The sequence below is a fragment of the Larus michahellis genome, chromosome 4, assembly GCF_964199755.1.
Source record: "Larus michahellis chromosome 4, bLarMic1.1, whole genome shotgun sequence".
NCBI classification, from domain to species: Eukaryota; Metazoa; Chordata; class Aves; order Charadriiformes; family Laridae; genus Larus; species Larus michahellis.
The window spans coordinates 92,851,208-92,870,387 of NC_133899.1; the positions used below are offsets into that span (position 1 = coordinate 92,851,208).

Consider the following 19,180-nt stretch of genomic DNA (forward strand, 5'->3'; position numbering starts at 1 on the left):
AAATTTTCCCTAATATCCTCCCTAAACCTCCCCTGGCGCAACTTGAGGCTGTTTCCTCTTGTCCCATGGCCTGTTCCTTGGGAGAAGAGCCCGACCCCCCCGGCTATGCCCTCCTTTCAGGGAGCTGTAGAGAGCGAGAAGGTCTCCCCTCAGCCTCCTCTTCTCCAGGCTGAACACCCCCAGCTCCCTCAGCCGCTCCTGAAAAGACTTTGGGCACATCTCAGCCTTATTTCAGCCCTGGTATTTGCCTCCGTTTGTGTAACGCGTGGAGACGACTCGTTCTGCCCCATCAAGAGCCCAAGGAGGCGTTTTGCCTGCGGGAATGTGTGCGGTCAGTGCCTCCCACCGCCCCAATGACCTCCTCATCCTCCCCACCCAGCGTCCTCCAGCAGCGTGCCAAGCACCTTCCCTCTTGGGTTGTACCGCTCCAGACACCCGCTGCTTTGAAGTGAGACCCAGACCGGCCGGAGAGCTCGCAGGGTGGATGGGATCCAAGCAGCACGTTTGGTATCTGCTTTGTATTGTCTGCTCACCGTTCGCTAAATCCCCGGTGCAGGAGCCACGTTCTGGTGCAGGAGACAGCTCACGGTTAGTCAGAAAATGCAAACAACAAAAAAAAAACCCGCCCCATTTTCAGCCTGAAAGCCTGTATGGAAGTAGCCAGCACGGCAGTAATCCCTAGGGCCTTCTTTTTAAGGAATTATTTTAATTGCGTCGTTGCTTGTTATTTATTGTGGGTGGCTAGAGAAGGTTGGCTCGGCTCAGGAAAAGGCAGAGCATGAAGGTGACTGAGCTGGTCTTCGAACACCTTCTTGGAAAGGAGCTTTCTTGAAGCAGAGGGCTCTTTAGGCCGGTAGTTTGGGGTATGGAGATACATCATGCAAGCTTAGATGAGGAGCTGAAGGGTGGAAATGGGTTAGGGCGGCCCCTTCCTCATGAGGTGAATTAATCAGCTGGAGACTAATTCAGAGTCGCATCTGTCTGAAGGATGTGTCCTGAGCTCTGGGTTTGGTGGGGAGCACCCTGAGTAAAATTCTGGGATATAACGGTCGGTATCGTCTTAAGATGGATGAAATCAGGGAGAAATAGTGTCCGCCCTGCCCTTCGGTCCGTCCCTCTCTCAGGAGTACAAGCAGGGCAAGAAGTCTCAAGCAGGACCCATCAGCTCACGAATCAACCCTGAGCAGAAGCCAAGTGGTGGAGCACGAGGGATCTCACTGGACCGTTTACACCACCCCAACCCTCCTGTGAAGCTGCCCTGGCTGTGGGACCACCTGCAAACACATCACTGATGTTCCACAGCTGCTGAGGAAGACTGGGACCACTGAAGCAGGATGCGTTGAGTCTCCTCCTTGGCGAAAGAAATGACTGCCCTGTACCTGTGTGCCTGCCTGGTCCACTTCTCTTGGTCCCAGACCCTGGGAAGTGGCCCTGGCTCTTGGGATGTTGGTGCCACGCGTGTGGCAGAGGTAGATGAGGACTTACTGCAGCGATGGTAGAGGAAACCCAACGACGTAAGAGGCTTTTGGTGCCCTTCGTGATTTTCCCAGTCAGCTCTGGAGCAAATCCTGTTGCAGTGTAGCGCCGAGAGCAAGCGCTCTCTGGTTGCGCGTCCCAGCTGTGTTTGTGTCTCAGCTGCCCAGAGAAGCTGTGGCTGCCCCATCCCTGGAGGGGTTCAAGGCCAGGTTGGTCGGGGCTTGGAGCAACCTGGGCTGGTGGGAGGTGTCCCTGCCCAGGGCAGGGGGTGGAATGAGATGACCTTTAAGGTCCCTTCCAACCCAAACCATTCTATGATTCTAAGAAGGAAAAGCCCGATGACCTGACGCTCCTGCTTGTGAAAGATCGGTGTCGGTTGCACAAAAGTAGTGATGGCCCTCCCCGAGCCCTGGCAAAAGCCCCATCTAGATAAATCGCTCTGTTTTCTTACTCTCAGCCTCCTCTGGAGGCTGTCCAGGCTGGACAGGAGAGACCTTGTTGCCTCCCAGTTAGAAGGGAGGGAACGAGGCGCCCGATCTGGACGTGGTGTTCCAGGCGATGCTTGGCTGCCCGGAGGTTTGTATTCTGTTGCCGTTTGATTATTAATCTTCCTGCTTAAGGATTGTTTTGTGCCGGGGGGGCGGGGAGGGGGGAGGGGGTTTCCAGGAGAGGCAGCTCCGAGCCCTGAGTCCCCCGCGTTTGTGGTGTGCTCCTCTTCCGAACTGGGCTGAAAGTGGTCTCCAGAGCGTCTCCTGGATGGCCGAATTTCCTAAGAGCCTGGAAAAGGAGCCACAAGCCCGGCAGCGTTGGTGGCCCTGCAGCGAGGTCGGTGTCCAGGGACCGTGTCCCTGGGCTTTCTCCCTGGCGGTGGGGGAGCAGCGGTGACATTGCTCAGCCATCTGCCACCAGCCTTGTCAAGTCCCTGTGCCTCTCGGGGTCTTTAGTGCCTCTCCCGGTCACCGCCGAGCGTGGCAAGGTGGGCCATAGGCTCTGCTTAATGCCAGTACGTAGCTGTTAATATATATTATTATTTTTTTTTCTTGTACTGTCAATAATTCACACTGAAGAAAGTTTACGTTGACAGGGAAAAGAGCTGTGCTGGACCTTCTTCACCGCCACCGTGGTGACAGGGAGGCGTGCACACAGGTGTCACCCTGTAGATCCGGAGGCTGTGCTGAAAAAAGCCTTTCCTGATTCCCATCTTCTTCCTGAGCTGGGGAACGGAGGTGTGTTATGGCTTTGAAGAACCCACACCAATTTATTGTCATTTAGACAATTATTCGCTCACCATGGGACCCCTCCCCACCCGGGAAGAGGAATCAGGAAAAAACAAGGAAACCCCAGGGTTGACATACAAACAGATTTAACAGAGTGAGACTAGATAATTAACATTAATAATAGTAAAGAACGAGTATTGATCCCGATACCAGTATGAAATACACAAGGGATTATACTCAAGGATTATAATGTGGGCCCCTGCGAGCGCTGCGGCTGCGGGAGGAAGGGAAGGGCTCAGGGCTCCGGCACCAGGGCGAGGAGTGCTCAGGATGGCAGCCAGCAAGGGATGGAGAGAGAACTCCTCAGCAAACTTTCTAATTTATATCAAATGTGACGTTCATGGTCTGAAATAACCCTGTTGGCAGCTTGGGGCAAGTGCCCGGGTCTCGCTCCTCCTCATCCCCGCACCTGGCGAGCTCAGAAACACCGAGACCTTGAATCCCGCACACCAGAGCTGGCTGTAAAGTAAATATTTCCACCAATTCAGACACTAGAATCTTCTAAAAATGCAAGTTTTCCCCAGCATTAGAAGAGACCTTACTGAAAGAGAAATTAATCCTGTGTCGCTCGCACCAGGACAAGGTGAAGAGTGGCCGGGCCGGCCTCGTGCAGTGGTCCCGAGCTCAGGAGACGCCACGTGAAGTGACCTTCTCTGGTCCTCTTGTCCCCCCTGCCAGCCCTCCGACACCCTCAGCCTGGAGAGGGAGATAACGGCGTTGTCTTCTGCCTCTGCGGGCCTCCAAACAAACAGGGCAATGTGCCCCCCTGGGCAGGCACCTTGGACCCCGCCAAATGGCGAGGCTTGTGTGGGTGCTGCTGTTCCTGCCATCTTAGGGCATGAATGGACAAGCAGGGCATTGACGGCTGTGGGGACACACACAAATGCTCCACTGTGTCCCCTCTCACACCTTCCCCTCCTCCTCCTCGGCCCCCGTGCCCGGAGGACAATGGCTCTATCCATGCCAAGGTTCACAGCTGGCAAGGGCGGAGGAGAAGCCAGGACAAGGGTGGAGAGTCGGAAGGGGAAGGGACTCGGGGAGGGACAGGACAAGGGGAGACAGGACATTTTGAGGGAATCTGAGAGGGGCTGGAGGAGGAGAAGGCGCGGAGAAGGCAGTGGGAAGGAGGAAGTAGGAAGAAGAGGGCTCAGGAAGGTTTGGGAGGGAGGATGGCGCTCAGTCATCTCTTCTGCGTGGAGCTGCCCACCGTTTCCCGCAGGGCTCCCCGAGGGACATGCCCATGCCCTGCGCTGACTCCTCACACCTCTTCTGCCTTGAGATGTCTCCCACCACAGGCCTTGTCCTCCACAAGGCCTGGGAGATGGAGAGAGGGCATTATCTATCTATCTATACGTATACGCCTATAGCGCGTAGATACTGGCTTGTACGTCAGGAACGGTGATGCTACGCAGCAGGTATGGGAGCGAGGGTTCCCGTGGGCCACGTTAAATGGTTCGGGATACTTTCCAGGTTATCCCAAGGCGCTTTGGTCGGATAGATTCTTCTGTGCGCGTAAGCAAAGGAGTTGCGGGCCTGCGTGAGAGCAGAAGGAGCTTTGCCAGGGAGGTGGAGATGCCGCTGTGGATGGTGCTGCTGGCCCTGGGCACTGGGCTCCAGGGTGGCCATGGGTTGGTTGTGGTTCTCTCTTCATCCAGGTTGTTGCTCCAGGGTCTTCCTGGCCACTGGAGACCCTGTAACGCTTTTTACTCGCTATGGTAAATCTGGGGTCTTGGCTAAATCCCACCAGTGCCGTATCTCCAGTCCTTCCGATGCTCTACTTTCCCTACATCCCACCCAAGCTGGTGTGGGATAGTTTCTTCTCTCAGGAGTGAGGATTGCAGCAGGGTTAGACGTGAGAGAGGGATGGGAGCTCACCGAGAGCGGGAAAGAGCTGCCAGGGAGGAGGGGATCCGGTACGGCCGCACTGGGTACAGTCCTGGCCTCTCCATGGAGGAGCTGTTGGGTCCATGTTCAAAGACCCTCTCACCTGCTCCATTCGTTAGTTCCTTTCAAATACGTGATACCCAAATTAAGCTCCCTGGAGCCCACAGGTTCTGGGTAACGCCCAAATTCTCACAAACCTCCATCTCCGGAGCCCTGAGTTTGGTGTTTTCCCCAGGATCTTGCCCCGCGGACCCGCACAGCTCAGCCTTGGCTGTGTTTCTGGTGTGACTTTGGATCTTGGTTCTGCTCCAGCATGAACGGGGGACGCAGGAGCTGCCCCATGGCTTTGGGCTGTCCTTGCTGATGGGCTGGCAGGGGATGTCCCCGGGATGGGACGCAGGGTGGTGGCTGCACCTCTGCATTGAGGGGGGACAGTCCCACCTTTTGTGATGGGACGAGGCACCTGCTGTGTTTGCACGTGTGTGGGATAAGGGTGCCCTGATGTGACTGAAACTCCTCGGCAATGGCATTTGGGAGAGTAACCAGCCGGTGTAGCTCGGTGTAGCTCAGTGTAGCTCCATCACCGTCGGATCAAGGGAAGGTCCCTGAAGTCAAGCCATTTCATGCATTGACACCATTGACAGCCCATGCAGACCCCCGCGGGCTGTCCTGGAGGGCCCGAAGGAAGATGACAGAGGGGCTCACCCCATGGAGGAGCCGTGCTGCGGCTCAGGGAGAGGGTCTGGGGGCCCCTCTCAGAGCCTCGGGCAGCCGGGGCTTCGCTCCGGGGTGGTCCCGAAAGCGCTTTGGGGGAGATGGAGGAGTGGTCTGTCCTGGCGTCCCACTCGGGTTACAGGAGTCCCTTTTTCTGGGAGTGACTGGTTATCGTTACAGTCAGGTAATAAAGAGCATTAATTAAGGAGGAATGCTGGGCCGGTATCTGGGGGGAGGTGGGGGCTGCGGGGTCGCCGTCCCTCCCTCCGGAGGGGATCTTTCGCCAGCTCTGTACCCTCTGGGCAGCCCAGGGTTGGGCGCGTGGAGTGATGGGGAGGTCGTCCCTCTGTCCCTTACGCGAGGAGCTGTGTCCCCATGGCTGGCTCTTCGTAGACTGGTTTGGGTGGGAAGGGACCTTAAAGCCCATCCAGTTCCAACCCCCTGCCCTGGGCAGGGACACCTCCCACCAGCCCAGGTTGCTCCAAGCCCCGTCCAGCCTGGCCTTGAACCCCTCCAGGGATGGGGCAGTGGGCTTCCTAAGCTGGCAGCCCAGGTCTCTGGGCAGGGACAGGATTTTCTCATGTCCCCTTGTCGTGTCCCACTCCGGGCAGAGTGGGCACGGGAGGGATGCTGTGTCCATCCTGAGCGAAGCGGGGCTGTCACGCTGGGTGCTCCTTGTGCTTCTCCCTGCATGGCCGAGCCAGCCGGGCTCCTGCTGGTGGAGGAACAAGGCTGAAGCCGAACATCTGAAACTCTGAAGACCCGCAGCTCCCCGGGCTTAGGCGGTGTTTGGTTTGCCAGCCATGGCACGGATTCCTGGTGCTCGCGGCCAGGCCAGCAGCCAATCCGCCAGGACTGAAGGATAAACAGGGGAGGAAGCAGAAGGGGGTGCTGAGCAGCGCGAGGCCCCGGGAATGTGCCGATGCGGCAGCCGCCGATTGCACAACGCCTCGCGCACGGCCACGGGAACGTGCTCGGTGCCGCGCCGGGGCTCTGCTCCTCACCCCGGCGTGCTGTGCTTCTGAGCTTCGCTATGCCCTGCCAGGTGATGGCTGGTGGGCCTTCGTGCCCAGCATGGATCTGTTCTGCTCGTCAACCGGTGCGAGCTGGAGGGCCGCTGGGAGAGGGAACGCTGCACCTTGCCCTGTGGGACCATCAGCCAGGAGCTCCTGGGGTCTCCTGGTCCTGTTCCAGTGTGCAGCCGCTGGATATTTTGGGTTTGCCTCCCTTTTCTTCAGTGCTTTGGTCACCGGGGTGTTCTGTGCCTCAGTTTCCCCATAAGCGCCTTGCCCTAGTGCACTTTGTGTAGGGAGGGCACCAAGCGGAGCTCTTTGGTGCTTTGCTGGTTGCAGTGAGCAGCTGAAGGACCGTCCCAAAAGCCACGGGCTCTCCAGCGTGCTCCAGCCGCCTGCCCTGTACCACCAGCACCAGGTCCAGAAGCCTCCTCTCCCCGCTGTGCCGTGTCCGACGGCTCCCCGAGCCGCCTGCCCTTCGCAGCAGGCTTCGGGTGAAGGTTTGCACGCGGCGGGGTGACGGAGCTGGCTCGTCTGTAGGTCAAGGACATCAAAGCAAAGGGCTGGTGGCACTATCTCCTGCAGGCTGCTCCCTCTCCTGGGCACTGCCTGGCACGTCCCTCCGTTTGAAGGCAGCTCAGCGGCGTTCCTCCAAACCCTGGGACTGCAGATTCTTGTCCCCGTCCTGGCTGTGCTGGCAACAGGGAGGCTGCCGTGGTGCCAGGGTCTAGGCCTTTAAGTTCATCTTAATCGCGGTCCTCTTCTCGCCTCGGGTCGGAGCACGGTGCTTCATTTGTAATGAAACCCTCGAAACCCAGAACAAAAATCCACCCTCTGGGACGTGGCTTCGGTGCCCCCGGGGAGGGTCTGGGCTTGGCACTGCCTCTCCTCTTCCTCCTCGTCACCGCTGTCGTCCCCCCACCCTTGGCTGATGTTCCCCAGCCCGTGAAGATGGTTGACCTCCTTGTCATCTCCAGGTTCCCACATCTGGTTCTCGTTAGCAGATCCCAGGATGAAGTTCTTCAGCGCTCTCCCTTCCTCCCACCCCCAGGTGACCCAGGCAGGATTATGGGTGATTAGAAGACAGGCAACAGAGCAAGAATAGTTGGGGGAGGGACTGTTATAAATAGAAATGCCATAAACTTATCAGCCTATCGCTTGAGGTAAATTCTGCTTTTAATCTCTCAGACCTGTAAATATGACGACTCGCGGGGGCCAGACACCGTTAACCCTTTCAGAGCCCCGTGGCCCACCTCTGATGGCGGCGGAGCACCTGAAAACGGGATGGGGGGGAGCGAGTTCCTGAGCCGAGAGGATGTCACCAGGAGGGACGAGCTGCCAGACCCACGCCGTCGGAGCAGCCGGGGTTGTGGGGGGGAGACGGCGGGGCGGGAAGCACCTCCGTTTGGATGTCAGTCGTGTTTGGAGGTTTGGGGAAGGCAGAGAAAACCAGTCCAAACATTGGGATTCCTGACATTCTCACACGTACGGGGGCCTCTGCTCGCCCGGCTCTGCTCACGAGGAGGGTGCCGCGGGTTTAACGTCTTCTGGTTCTTCAGGCAAAGTTTGCTTTTGGGGGGGGGGGAGGGAGGGGATCTCCTCAAGCCTTTGGCGAGGGAGGGGTGAGGCAGCGGAGAAGGCGGAGGGGTGACATGGTGCGAGAGCGGGGCGGCAATGCGGGGGCCAAGAGGGACGTAGGGACCTGGCAAGTTTGGGAGTTTCTTTGCGGCGGTTGTGAAAGAGAAGGTTGTCCTGGGTGGGTTTGCTTGAGGAGTCTGCACAGGGAGGTCAGCGTGGTGGAAATGGCTGATTTTCTCAGTCCTGGTACCCTCCTGCCCTGGGATGTTCGTTGAGGGAGAGCACTAATAAGCTGGTTTGCGAGACGGTACTCTGCGAGTGCCGGCAGCACCTCTCCCAGCTTGTTGCTCTGGGCTGGAAGGAAGACTTCATCCTGCTGAGCTTCTTCGGGGACGTCAAAGGGTGAGAAGATCTCCCACGTACTCTTTGGAGGTGGTGCAGAGCCATGGCCGTGGGGCCGGGATGCTGTGTAGGGACTCCTGCTCTTCTCCCCGCGGTGAAAGGGCGAACGCCGGCAGCACGGGGCAGCTCAGAGCTTCCTTGGGCTCCTCCATCTCTCTTTTGCTGGGACGAGGAGATGTGGGAGTCCATCTCCCGCGGAGTCTTTTGGGTGCTGAGCTTCCCAGGGTCCCTCCTCAGTGGCTTCCTGCTCCCTCCTAATCCCCGCTCCGGAGGGGGAGGGGGCGTTGTTAGCGTCCTGAGGAGCTCGTGACTCAAATGGAGGAGTATTAGCTTTTAATTAATCACCTAAGCTGGCTTTTGGTAAGAGCCCGGCCTGCGTGGAAGCTGCAGGCGGTGGGACATTCCCTGTGCGGGTTTGCCAGCGAGACCCGCTGCCATGACATCCCCGTTTCACCCTCACAAGTGCCTCTTTCCTCAAGGAAAATCCTTTATTTTCCATGGGCATCCCCTTCCTGTGGCACATGCGCAGCCACGGCTGTTATCGCCTCCCAGCTCCGCGGCGGCGCGGCTGACGCACCTCTCGCGTCACGGCGCTTATCTCCCCCCCTCGCCTGGGTCTCAGCTGAGGGCTCCTGAAGGTGACTTTTAAGATGAGGTAGCAAAGAAATAGGAAATTCCAGCACACCGCTGCCTATTGAGGGCCTCCTGTCCTTTCTGGGTAGGTCCTGGGCTCCTCCTCTCCCATGGAGATGCTCCTGGAGTTTGGAGGTTTGAGGGAAACCCACTGGGGTCAGACATCTTGAGAACTTTTCTTGGATGGGCTCAGTAGCTTGCGGAAAGGCAGCAAAATTGGTAAAGTGCCTTTTTTTTTTGCCTCTTTGACGCTGGGTCCCAACCCTGGACCTTGGGATGAAGACAAGTTGTGTGATAGCTTTTGCGGTGGCTGTTTGCCAGACACGTCCTGTGAGTTACAGCGCGGTGTCTTTGGCCAAGGGGGAGGCAGCGGAGAGCGGGGAGTGCTCACCCCCGGGCAGAAGGGCTTCGGCTGTTGGTAAGGGGTCACGGTGGCCAAGGAGTAGCCGCTTGTAGAAGAGGTGCCTCGGTAGAGCCGCGCCTGGTGAAGTGTCGGGAGCAGGCTGTGGCATGTGTCCTCAGGGATAAGCGAGGGACACAAGCAGTCATGGTGCTGGCCATCAGTAAGCTCTTCCAGTCATAGAATCATAGAATTGTTCTGGTTGGAAGAGACCTTTAAGATCATCAAGTCCAACCGTTAACCCAGGACTGACAAGTTACCACTACCCCATGTCCCTCAGCACCACGTCTGCCCGTCTTTTAAATCCCTCCAGGGATGGTGACTCCACCATTTCCCTGGGCAGCCTGTTCCGATGTTTGACAACCCTTTTGATGAAGGAATTTTTCCTAATGTCCACCCTAAACCTCCCCTGGCGCAACTTGAGGCCATTTCCTCTTGTCTGATTGCTTGTTCCTTGGGAGAAGAGACCAACCCCACCTCTCGCCAACCTCCTTTCAGGGAGCTGTAGAGAGCGAGAAGGTCTCCCCTCAGCCTCCTCTTCTCCAGGCTGAACACCTCCAGCCCCCTCAGCCGCTCCTCACAAGACTCCTGCTCCAGACCCCTCACCAGCTCCGTTGCCCTTCTCTGGACCTGCTCCAGCCCCTCCATGTCTTTCTTGTCATGTGAACCCTAACTCGAAGCAGGACAACGGCTTTTTGGTTGCTACCACATCACTGCAACTTCAGGAGAGGAAGTGGCTGTCACAAAGGAGTACCCTTGTGCTGACCTGGGGTCTGCAGCTATAGAAGCGAGGTGCTGGCACAGCTTGAGACCTCGGGGGTTCTGCCTGCCCTGGCCTCTTCTTGCCTCGATGGCAGCAGCATCGCCCGTCCCTGCTCCAGATACCTCCTTCCATGTTCAAGGCCAGGTTGGACGGGGCTTGGAGCAACCTGGTCTAGTGGGAGGTGTCCCTGCCCAGGGCAGGGGGGTTGAAACAAGATGATCTTTAAGGTCCCTTTCAACCTAAATCATTCTGTGATTCCATGGGAGACCATCGCCACCTTCTCTCCCAAGTCCCCGGGCTTTGCCACGGAGGCACATGGTGCACAAAGGGTTTGGTGTCTCCCAGGTGAACGTCTACCCGGGTTTTCCCCCCTCTAGCCAGGGTTAGTGAGGGAGAGATCCCTCCGTCCGCGCACACACCCTCTCCGTTTGGCAGAATTCCTAGCTGGATTTATTTCTACCGATTTGCTTGTCTTGGTATGAAAGGGATTTGCAGAAGGGAGAGCTGCAATTGGCCGGGGTTGGGCTGAAAACCCCCCGATCTGGGGTTTGCGGTTCAGCGGCTGACCTTTCCCCAGCGCATGGGCTGCGGGGGGGGTGGGGGGGTGGGTGGAGAGGCGAAGGGTCGGGGTCTTCTCCTGTGCGAGGGACGTCGGGCTTCAACGTGAAGGCCCGCGGGGTCTTTCAGGAAGGGCCGTCTTCGTTATCTGAGCTCAGGGAGGTGGGAGAGGCCGGGGGGAGCTGGGCCTTGTCTTCCATTTTCTTGGCAGTGTCTTTGGCACCGAGGGCTGGCACCGACCCCAGAGGGCTGCAGACTCCCACTTCAGAGAGACAGATAAAGAAAGCACTTTCTGTCAACAAAACCCAGCCCAGCTTCCCCGGGACAGGAGAGGGGAGGAGGAGGAGCCCTCCGGGAGAAAGGAGAGGGAAATCCATCGCTCGCTGAAGGCGAGGAGCCGGAGGAGGGCTCCTGCGGGGTCGTGAGCTCATCCAGAGCTGTCATGGCAGCGGCGGAGAAATTCCAGCGAAGCGGTGGAAAGGGTCCAAAGGGAAGGAGACCAGCTTCCCCAGAGCACCCCCTGAGCCCACCGGCCCTGCCTGGGCGGGGATCGCTCCCTCCTGTGTGCAGCCCCTCCATCAGCCCCGGCGAGGCCAGCGGCTCCTGCGGCTTCGCTGGCAAAGCTCTTGCAGGCCACGTCAGCGCCGAGTCGGTGGTGGTTGGGCAAGACCTTGGCTCTGGCGCTCTGTGGAGCCGTGTGTCTCGCGTAGCTCAGGCCTGACCCCACGATCTCCTTTCTCCCACGTGTCCTGAGCCCGTGTGTCCCACAGCCCGAGCGTGGCTCCAAAACTGCTGTGGACAAACCCCGCCTGGGTGTCCCACGTCCCGGGTAGTGCCACCAGCCTGGCTCATCCCACATGCCCCATCTCTGCTTTTACAGCGGGTATGGAGAGATGGCAGTCAAGCTGAAGGATCTGCTGATCTTCTCAGATGAGTTTCTTGGCTCAGCAAAGGTCCGGCGGCGTTTCTGACCTGTGAACAAGGACCTTTTGTGTCCTTCTCAGGGCTCATGCTTCCAACCTCCTGTCCCCTTGCAGGCCACGACATTAATGGAGCTCTGGAACCGTCTAACATCGACACGAGCATCCTGGAAGAGTACATCAGCAAGGAGGACTCACCAGATATGTAAGTGCTTCCCTTGCTCCGCAGCAGGAACAGCGTTCACTGGTGTTTTCTGCGGAGGGATGTCCAGCCATTTCCAGCCCTGCGATTTGAGGAGCTGTTTGGAAATCGCTGTGCACCCTGGCTGCGCCTCTGTCCCTCTTAAAGTCCTCCTTTGTTGCTCTGCGCTCCTTTACTCATTTCCAGTTCTTCCTCCTGTCTCTTCCTGGCTTCTTGCCATTGGATTTCCCAGTCTCTTCTGTCCCCTCTCTTTACCCCTCAAGGCTTTTCCTTAATCTGAGCCACGGGAAAGCGAGGACTGGGAGCACAGTGTGGAAGATTAAATCCCCAGCGCGACAAGAGTGTGGAGAAGGGCAGGGTCTCCCCGTGTGCGCCGGTGCTGGCAAAGCCGGGGGGCAGCGGACATGGATAGCAACCGGGGTGATCTGAGCCACGGGGTTGGGAGCAGGATCTTTGGGGCTGAGGTGACAAAGCGGCTTCCCCTATGTCTGTGTCCTGGGCACTTCTGGCCTTTTACAGCTCCACGGGTGGATTTTGCACCCTTGGGGTCGGATCAGTCCCACCAACCCAGGTGACGGACCTGCCTCCCTGTACCCTCCTGCTGGTGCCACCACGATGCTGCCTGTTTTGCTATTTTCCGGGTGTCCCCCAGCACCTGAGTGGCTCCGTCCCCATTGCTGCACGGCTGGGGAGGGGAGGGGTGGGCAGAAGGCACCGTCTCCCTGTCCCTCCGCTGAGGTTGTCCCCTTCTCTCTCTCAGCTGTTTCCCTGACATCCCTGCTTCAGCCAGCTATGCGCACCCCCAGCCCTCCAGCTCAACCACCGTCAACGCGCCTCTTGCCAGCTCCATCGCCAATGTGACCAACCCCGCTTCCAGCGGTTCCCTCCACCTTCCTCCCCCGGGCAGCCAGATCCCAATCCGACATGGTCCTCTTCTGGCCAACCCTTGCGGACCCAGCTACGGTGCTCACCTCAACTGCAATAACAACAATGGCATGGTGGTGCCCAAGGGCTACCTTGGTGGCCACTGCCTAAACAACGTGGTCCCTCCAATCAAATCAGAGCCCAAGGCCTCCTACGCACCTGGGTAAGTGGGGTTGGGGTGGCAGAACAAGGGCAAATGGTGGGACAGGTGCTCCTCCAGGCTGGTGGGGCCTGGAGGGTTGGTGTAGTTTGTCCCACCGGGCCTTAACTGCTGGCAACGTCACTCTGAGAGTGACGGAGGGTTCACGGAGAGATGCTTTTTTTGCAAGTGGAGGTCCTGAGGTTGCGTGAAAGCTTGTTTGGTAGATCTTGTCTGTACGCATGGAGTTAGAGAGGCTCAGTGACATCCCCCGTGTCTGCAGGTGGCGGTGGAGCCGCCGGATCTGGGTGACCAGGGTGTCGATGCTGCACATCTACAAGTGTGTGATGGGAGAATATTGTAGCATCGTATTTCTTTTTTAAGAAGGAAAAGATGCGGAATAAATTTGAACAAGCCAAAATTCAGCCTCCAGGATGTTCCCGTGACTATCCCGGGGGAAGATGTTGACTAAATTGGGCAGAGAGATGTACTCATCTTGGCCTGGTGTCGTAGATACTCCACTCAAGACAAGAAAAAGACGGCATCTGAGCTGGATTTGTACTCCTTTGCAACGAGCTCTGGATGCAGCCCTGGTGAAGAGGAAGAGGATGAACTGGGTTTTAGTATTGGTGATGGACTCAACTGGACAATTAGTCCTGGCGGGAGAAAAGGTGTGGTTCCTGCTCTCTGGAGACAGGAAGAGGCAGGAAGGGAATGACCCCGGCAGGCTGGGAGAGCGCGGGGATGTGGCAGCAGCCATCTGCAGTGGCCAAAGGGACAGAGACCATGTCAGTAGAGAGCGCTTCGGCAGGGGTGGCACGCTGAGAGGGTATGGCCCTGCGGTGGTGTCTGGGATGGGAGCTGGCATGCCTAAAGCTTTAGTGCCTGGAGACCCAAAGGGAAGAACATGTCTGGTGTCCTCCTCCTCGTGCACTTCTCTGGTCCATGCTGCTCTCCCCCAGTCATAGGGGAGCGGAACAAGATGATCTGAAGCTGGACAGATGAAAATCAGTGTGCAGCAGCGTATCCATCAGCAGGAGGCCTTGGCAGTTGGCAGTAGTCGTACCAGGAGGAGCTGTGCTGTGGTCCAACCTGTAGCCCAGGTGATGGGTGGCCCTGGTGCGCTCTCTGTACAGCCAGTCTTTGTGCCTTCTCCAGTGGAGATGGTGGATGTAAGGGACCAGGAGGCCAGGATGGCCCCAGAACTGCTCATCTCTGCAAGCCCCCGGCTGGCTTTTCTCCCTCTGCTTTGTGCCCTCTAGTGTTGCCAGCAAGCATGACGTGGCGATTCCCAGATTTGGAAGCCCGCATCGCACTGAATCAATGATTCAGCTGTTATGCAGCTCCGTTGGGATGACTTTGGCCCTTTGGATGAACTTGGAAAGTCTTCCAGAAAGAGACAAGCTGAAGAAGATCTGCCCTTTTCCATTCCCAGAGTGGGGAGTTCTCCTTTGCTGTGTACCCAGAAGGCTACATGCAGCTTAGGGGGAACCATGCCCAAAAACATGACGTGATGGCTTGTCATGCCTCTTCTGCATGCATCTGGCATTCTCCAGGATGCAAGAAGTCATGAGTAAGGTTCATAGCTTGCTATTGGAGGTGGGCACCTTGGTTTGGATGCAGATGGACTGGGTCAGCTTCGATGGCAGCATCTCTTCAGCATCGCAGAATGACGCTTCCCCGTTGTACTGGGCTTTTCCCGAAGGAGCGATGTCTCATGTGTTGGATACCAACAAACTCTTCCCTCGGACCGGGCACATCTACACTACCTCCCTACGTGAATTCTGCAGCGTCCACCTTTCTGCTGCAGGGCCTTTTCCAGCCTCCGGTATTCCCTGAATTGTCCCGGGCCCTTGTTACTGGCCAAAACTTGGCTTGCTGAGGCAGAAATCCTGATAAATTCATAGGAAATACAGTATGAAGTCATGGCCAACGTGGCAAGGAGCCTGGAAAGAAGGCTGGTGAGAGACGTTCCAGCCCAAGTGTAGGAGGGGATTGGTGGAAAGGTGCTACGAGCAAAGGTGGAGGGTGAGGGAAGCATGGTGACGGCTGCTTGTTGGGTTTACCTGACCTCCTCCCTCTCCAGCTACTGCTGTGTACCAGTTACCATGGAGAACCCACTTACTGGGTCTTGCAGGAAGGTCCTGGTGGGTGTCCTGGTTCTCTGGTAGCTGTGGGTGCCGTGAGGAGCCGAGTTTGAGAGAGATGTGTGCGTGGTGCACTGCACATTTCCTCCCTCGTTTGCTTTTTGGCCAGCTTTCGTCCGAGAAGCACCGGTTTGTCTGGGATTATTTTGCAGCCACAAAGCTGATGGTGGAAGATGGGGGAATGGGAAAGGATCCCCGCTGAAAATCCACGCGTGGTGAGGAACGAGGCGTCGGGAGGTGGGGAGGAAAAACAGCCGTGTTTGTCTTAGATGGAGAAGCCTTTGCTGAGGTTCTGGGCTGCTGAGATCTGATGGACCTTACTGGGGCTGTGCGTCACGGATCAGATATGAGCAGGCAGAGTCTCCCTGCCGAAGGTCTCCACAGGACAGAGCATTCTGCAGGCGCTAAGGTGAAGGGAGCCTTTCTCTAGAGCATGGGCAACAACCGCTCCCACCGCCAGAGCCACCATCTCCCTGCCCATCTCCAGTGACCATGGCTCAGTCTAGCGGGCAGCGGGGCCTCAACTTTTTCCATGCACTTGATCTCTAAAACGTTGTTACTAGAGAAGAACCAGTGTCTGAGACAGGCAGATCCCTTTACTTGTGCACCAGGGCGGTGGAAATTTTCCTCTGGCCTGAAGACGCGTGAGGGCCAAGCTCACACAGGTGCGTGTTGAGGAGGGGCTGCGAAAAGAAAGAAGAAAAATTGGTCGACATGAATTTCCACGGAGGTGCTTTGGAAATGGCTGAAGACTCCAGCTGCCTGGAGTCCGTGCTGGCTCCAGGTGGAGGGAGGAAGGATGCAGGAGGCAACCGGCTCCCTGCAGAGCATCAACGCTGCCGCCGCACGCGACAGGGCTGGTCCTCAGTCCTGCTGTCCCCAAGCCGTATTCGTTCTGGAGAAGGCAGCTGAGAGCTCCCCCTTTTATCTGGGGACGTTTTGCCATCGGGGCCAAATCCTGGCGGCGTTGGTGTAGAGCCAGGGTGATACAGCCAGCAGCTGTGGTGGTGCTCAGGTTGGTACAGGGCACAAGGCAGAATCCATCCCCTGGGCATCCCAGCCTTCGCTTTTGGGAATCAGACCCCAGGTCCCAGCCCCGGTTGCCCCAGAGCTTCCCACATACCCGCGGTGAAGCACACGGTCTTTCTCTCGGGGGACGGATAAACTTCTGGTTGGCTTCTTTTAACTGGAGGTCTCCTCGGCGGGTCAGCAAAACGTGTGTCCCTGCTCCTGAGGTCCCTCTGGGGGGGAGCGGCGACAGCCCCGAGCTCGTCCCCCGGGGTGACGGGGATGTGCTGCAGCCACAGCTGGGATTTCCAACCGGAGCCTGGAGGCTGCTTGGATCAAACTGGACCTATGGGTTGTGCTGGAAGTTTGGTTTAAAATGACCTTCCCTTCTCTTTCCCCGTTGCTCCGCAGCACTTTACCTGACTCTCCCCCGGACTCCGGATCAGAAGCCTACTCCCCTCAGCAGGTGAATGGTAAGTGCTTAAAAGAGAGAGGAGGAGGGGAAGGGGGGGCAGGGGGGGTAAAAAAAAAAAAAAAAAATAATCCAAACCCCAAACCCGACATCCTCCCCCTCTTTCTTCTGGGAAAGTGGTTGGCTCTGAAATCTTTATCAGACGGGAGAAAACAGGCGGCTGCAATACGTGGGGAGATTATCAGTTAGTAAATATCCCTAGACTTTCGCCTATTGTTCGGCTGCTGGTCTTTGGAAGGGGGGAGAGCGAGCGAGCGAGGGAACGGGAGAGAAGGCGAGGTGGGAATCCACTGCCACGGGGGAGAGACCGGTGCGTGTGGCTTGTCGTGTCCCCCCCCCCAGCCCCGACCCCGGGCAGGGTGGGATGCGGAGCCTGCGAGTCTCCTTCTCCTGCCCTCCGCCTCGGGGGAGCGAAAGGCGAGGGGTGTGAGAGCGTCCCTGACATGGAGCCCGGCTCCGGGAGGCAGAAATGAACCCGCCGTTCAGCAGTAAGTTCCTTCCCAGCCTTTTCTCCCCTCCCGCCCCCCGCCGATCCTGGGGGTCTGCTGCTCCCCCTGCAAAGGGCAGAGAGAGCTGGGTGTCCCCCCCGCCAAGGTGCAGGCAAGGTCACAGCCAGACCCTCCTGGCCCCACCTGGGGAAGCCACCGAGCGTTAGTTGGTTCCTCTGGTGACCTTCACTGCTCTTTGGTGGAAGAAACTCCTTGGGGAGGAAGGAGGGTTGCTTCTGGTCTCCCTTCCCCCTCGGCAGCAGCACCCTCTTCCCCAGGCTCCAGCCCAGTCCCCACCAGGAACAGCGCCTGCTCTTTTTTTTTTTATGGAAGAGGTCAAGAGTTCTGTTTATCTTGCTAAAAAAAAAAAAATCCCTGGAATTCCTCCTGGCCCTTCCTTAAATATAACAAAGAGGCCGGGTTGCTCACCACGGGGAGAGCTGCTTTGACGTGCTGGCAGAGCAGCAGCACCTCTGCTTGGGGAGGAGAAGACCCACAAAGCGGCTCCTTCCTCGCGAGGGAAGGACCAGATTCCCAGACCTGGTTTTTCCCTGGAGCTGGGAGCACGGAGCATCAGCCCCTGTCCCCACCCTGGTTAGAAGCTCGTGGAAATTGCGACGTGCTGTGGCCAGGGTGAAGATGCAGTGTCTGCTGCCGGGGCACGTTCTTGGACGCTTGTTCGTGGGTTGTCCCTTGAAAGTTGGACGAGGTCTCCCAGCTTGCACTGGAGCCACCAGTGCCAAGGCTGAACGTGCTGCAGGGGCAGGATGTTCACTTAAGAGGATGTAAAGATGCATTTCTTGCTGTGCGGGGCTTGGTCTCCGAGGGTTGTTTGGAATCTGTATCCGTCAGCTTGGCCGAGCGGTGCCGAAGCTGCCCAGTCGTTGCGTTGTTGAGCCGTGCGAGTCTTTGCCCCCAGTTACAGGGCTGGAAGTTGAGTGCTGGTCAGGGAGGCAGGAGCAGAACTGGGTAAGGGGGATGTCGTGCCCGGCACCATCGCTACCCAGCTGAAAAACAGAGAGACGCCCTGTCCCAGCGATGTCACCTCTCAGCCCTGGCCGTTGCTTGAAAGCAAGGCTGCTCTTTGGTCCTGAGGATGGAGACCTCCCTTCCTCCCTGGAGCCCTAGCGCTCGGCTGGGCTGTCCCTGAGACAGCTCCAGAAGGCAGGCAGGCCTGCCTGGGAGCACGGGCAGAGGATTCCAGTTCGATTTGTGCTGGAAAAATGGGCACTGAGAGATGTTGGCGGGTAGCAGAAAGCCTTGGAAGGGAGAAGAATGGGTGGATGGGTGGCAGCGTCCCTGCCCCGGCAGCCTTCAGGAGGAGGGCTCAGTGTAAATACGTTGCGCTTTTCCAGACCTTGCAACGGGAGGAGTTTTCTGATTCCTGATCAAGTGCTTTGGCCTCATTAGTCAACCACGGACTGGTTGGTTGTTCTGAGACCAAAGTCCATCCGGTCCAGTGTGGCTCAAGGCTGGCTGGTGGCACCAACTTAGGGGAGCAGCCTGGCCGAGACCCAGCAGATACCTTCTCTGCTGGCCCCCTCCATGTCCCCAGAGTCTGTGACAGGCTCAGCCAGTCCCTGGGTGTGTTTTCTCCCTCCTGCAATTCGCTGGTGCTTCACGGGATGTCCACAGCGGGGTGCAAAGAAGCTTTGTCTTGCGCTTAGAACACCTGCAAAGTCACTGGCCCTTCCCAGCCCTTGGTTTCCTTTGGTGGAAGAAACTCCTTGGGGAGGAAGGAAGGTTGCTTCTGGTCTCCCTTCCCCCTTGGCCATACCCCACGGCCAAGTGCCCCACGAGTCAGTCCCTCATTTCTGCAGGGACCTTGGCACCCCGTGGGGACACCTGAACTAATGCAGACACAACCTCCAGCCATCCGGCGAAGGCTGTGAGAGCGGATGGGCTTTGTCCTGCCGAAGAAAAGGGGGGAGGAGGTTGGTTTGGTGGGGCTGGCGTCCAGGCTGCGTGTTTCCCACGGGCAGGAATCCCAGCAAAGAGCGCCTTTTCCCAGGCAGGGGCTCAGCTGCGTGTTTGGTGACTGCGAGGTCCAGTTTCTCTTGGGTTTTGTGCTTCAGCTGGGCATCAGCACCCGGCTCCCTACCAGCTTTTTGACCAAACCTGTCTTTGTCGGCACAGATTTGATGCGCCGGATCCTGGGGAGGTCTCAGGAGGGGAACGTGAG

The 19,180-nt window shown here is 57.7% G+C and overlaps 1 protein-coding gene across 6 annotated transcripts in view; it reads left to right on the forward strand.

Annotated features, from left to right (window-relative positions):
* Positions 1-19,180, forward strand: part of MYRF (myelin regulatory factor) — a 75,287-nt gene that overhangs the window by 18,467 nt on the left and 37,640 nt on the right. For 5 of the 6 annotated variants that reach the window (XM_074586486.1, XM_074586488.1, XM_074586487.1 and 2 more), the window contains exons 2-4: positions 11,736-11,823; positions 12,581-12,907; positions 16,450-16,511. In XM_074586486.1, coding sequence (XP_074442587.1) covers positions 11,736-11,823; positions 12,581-12,907; positions 16,450-16,511 — 477 coding nt within the window. The remainder of the gene's footprint in view (positions 1-11,735; positions 11,824-12,580; positions 12,908-16,449; positions 16,512-19,180) is intronic. The other variant, XM_074586492.1, reaches the window with a different exon arrangement.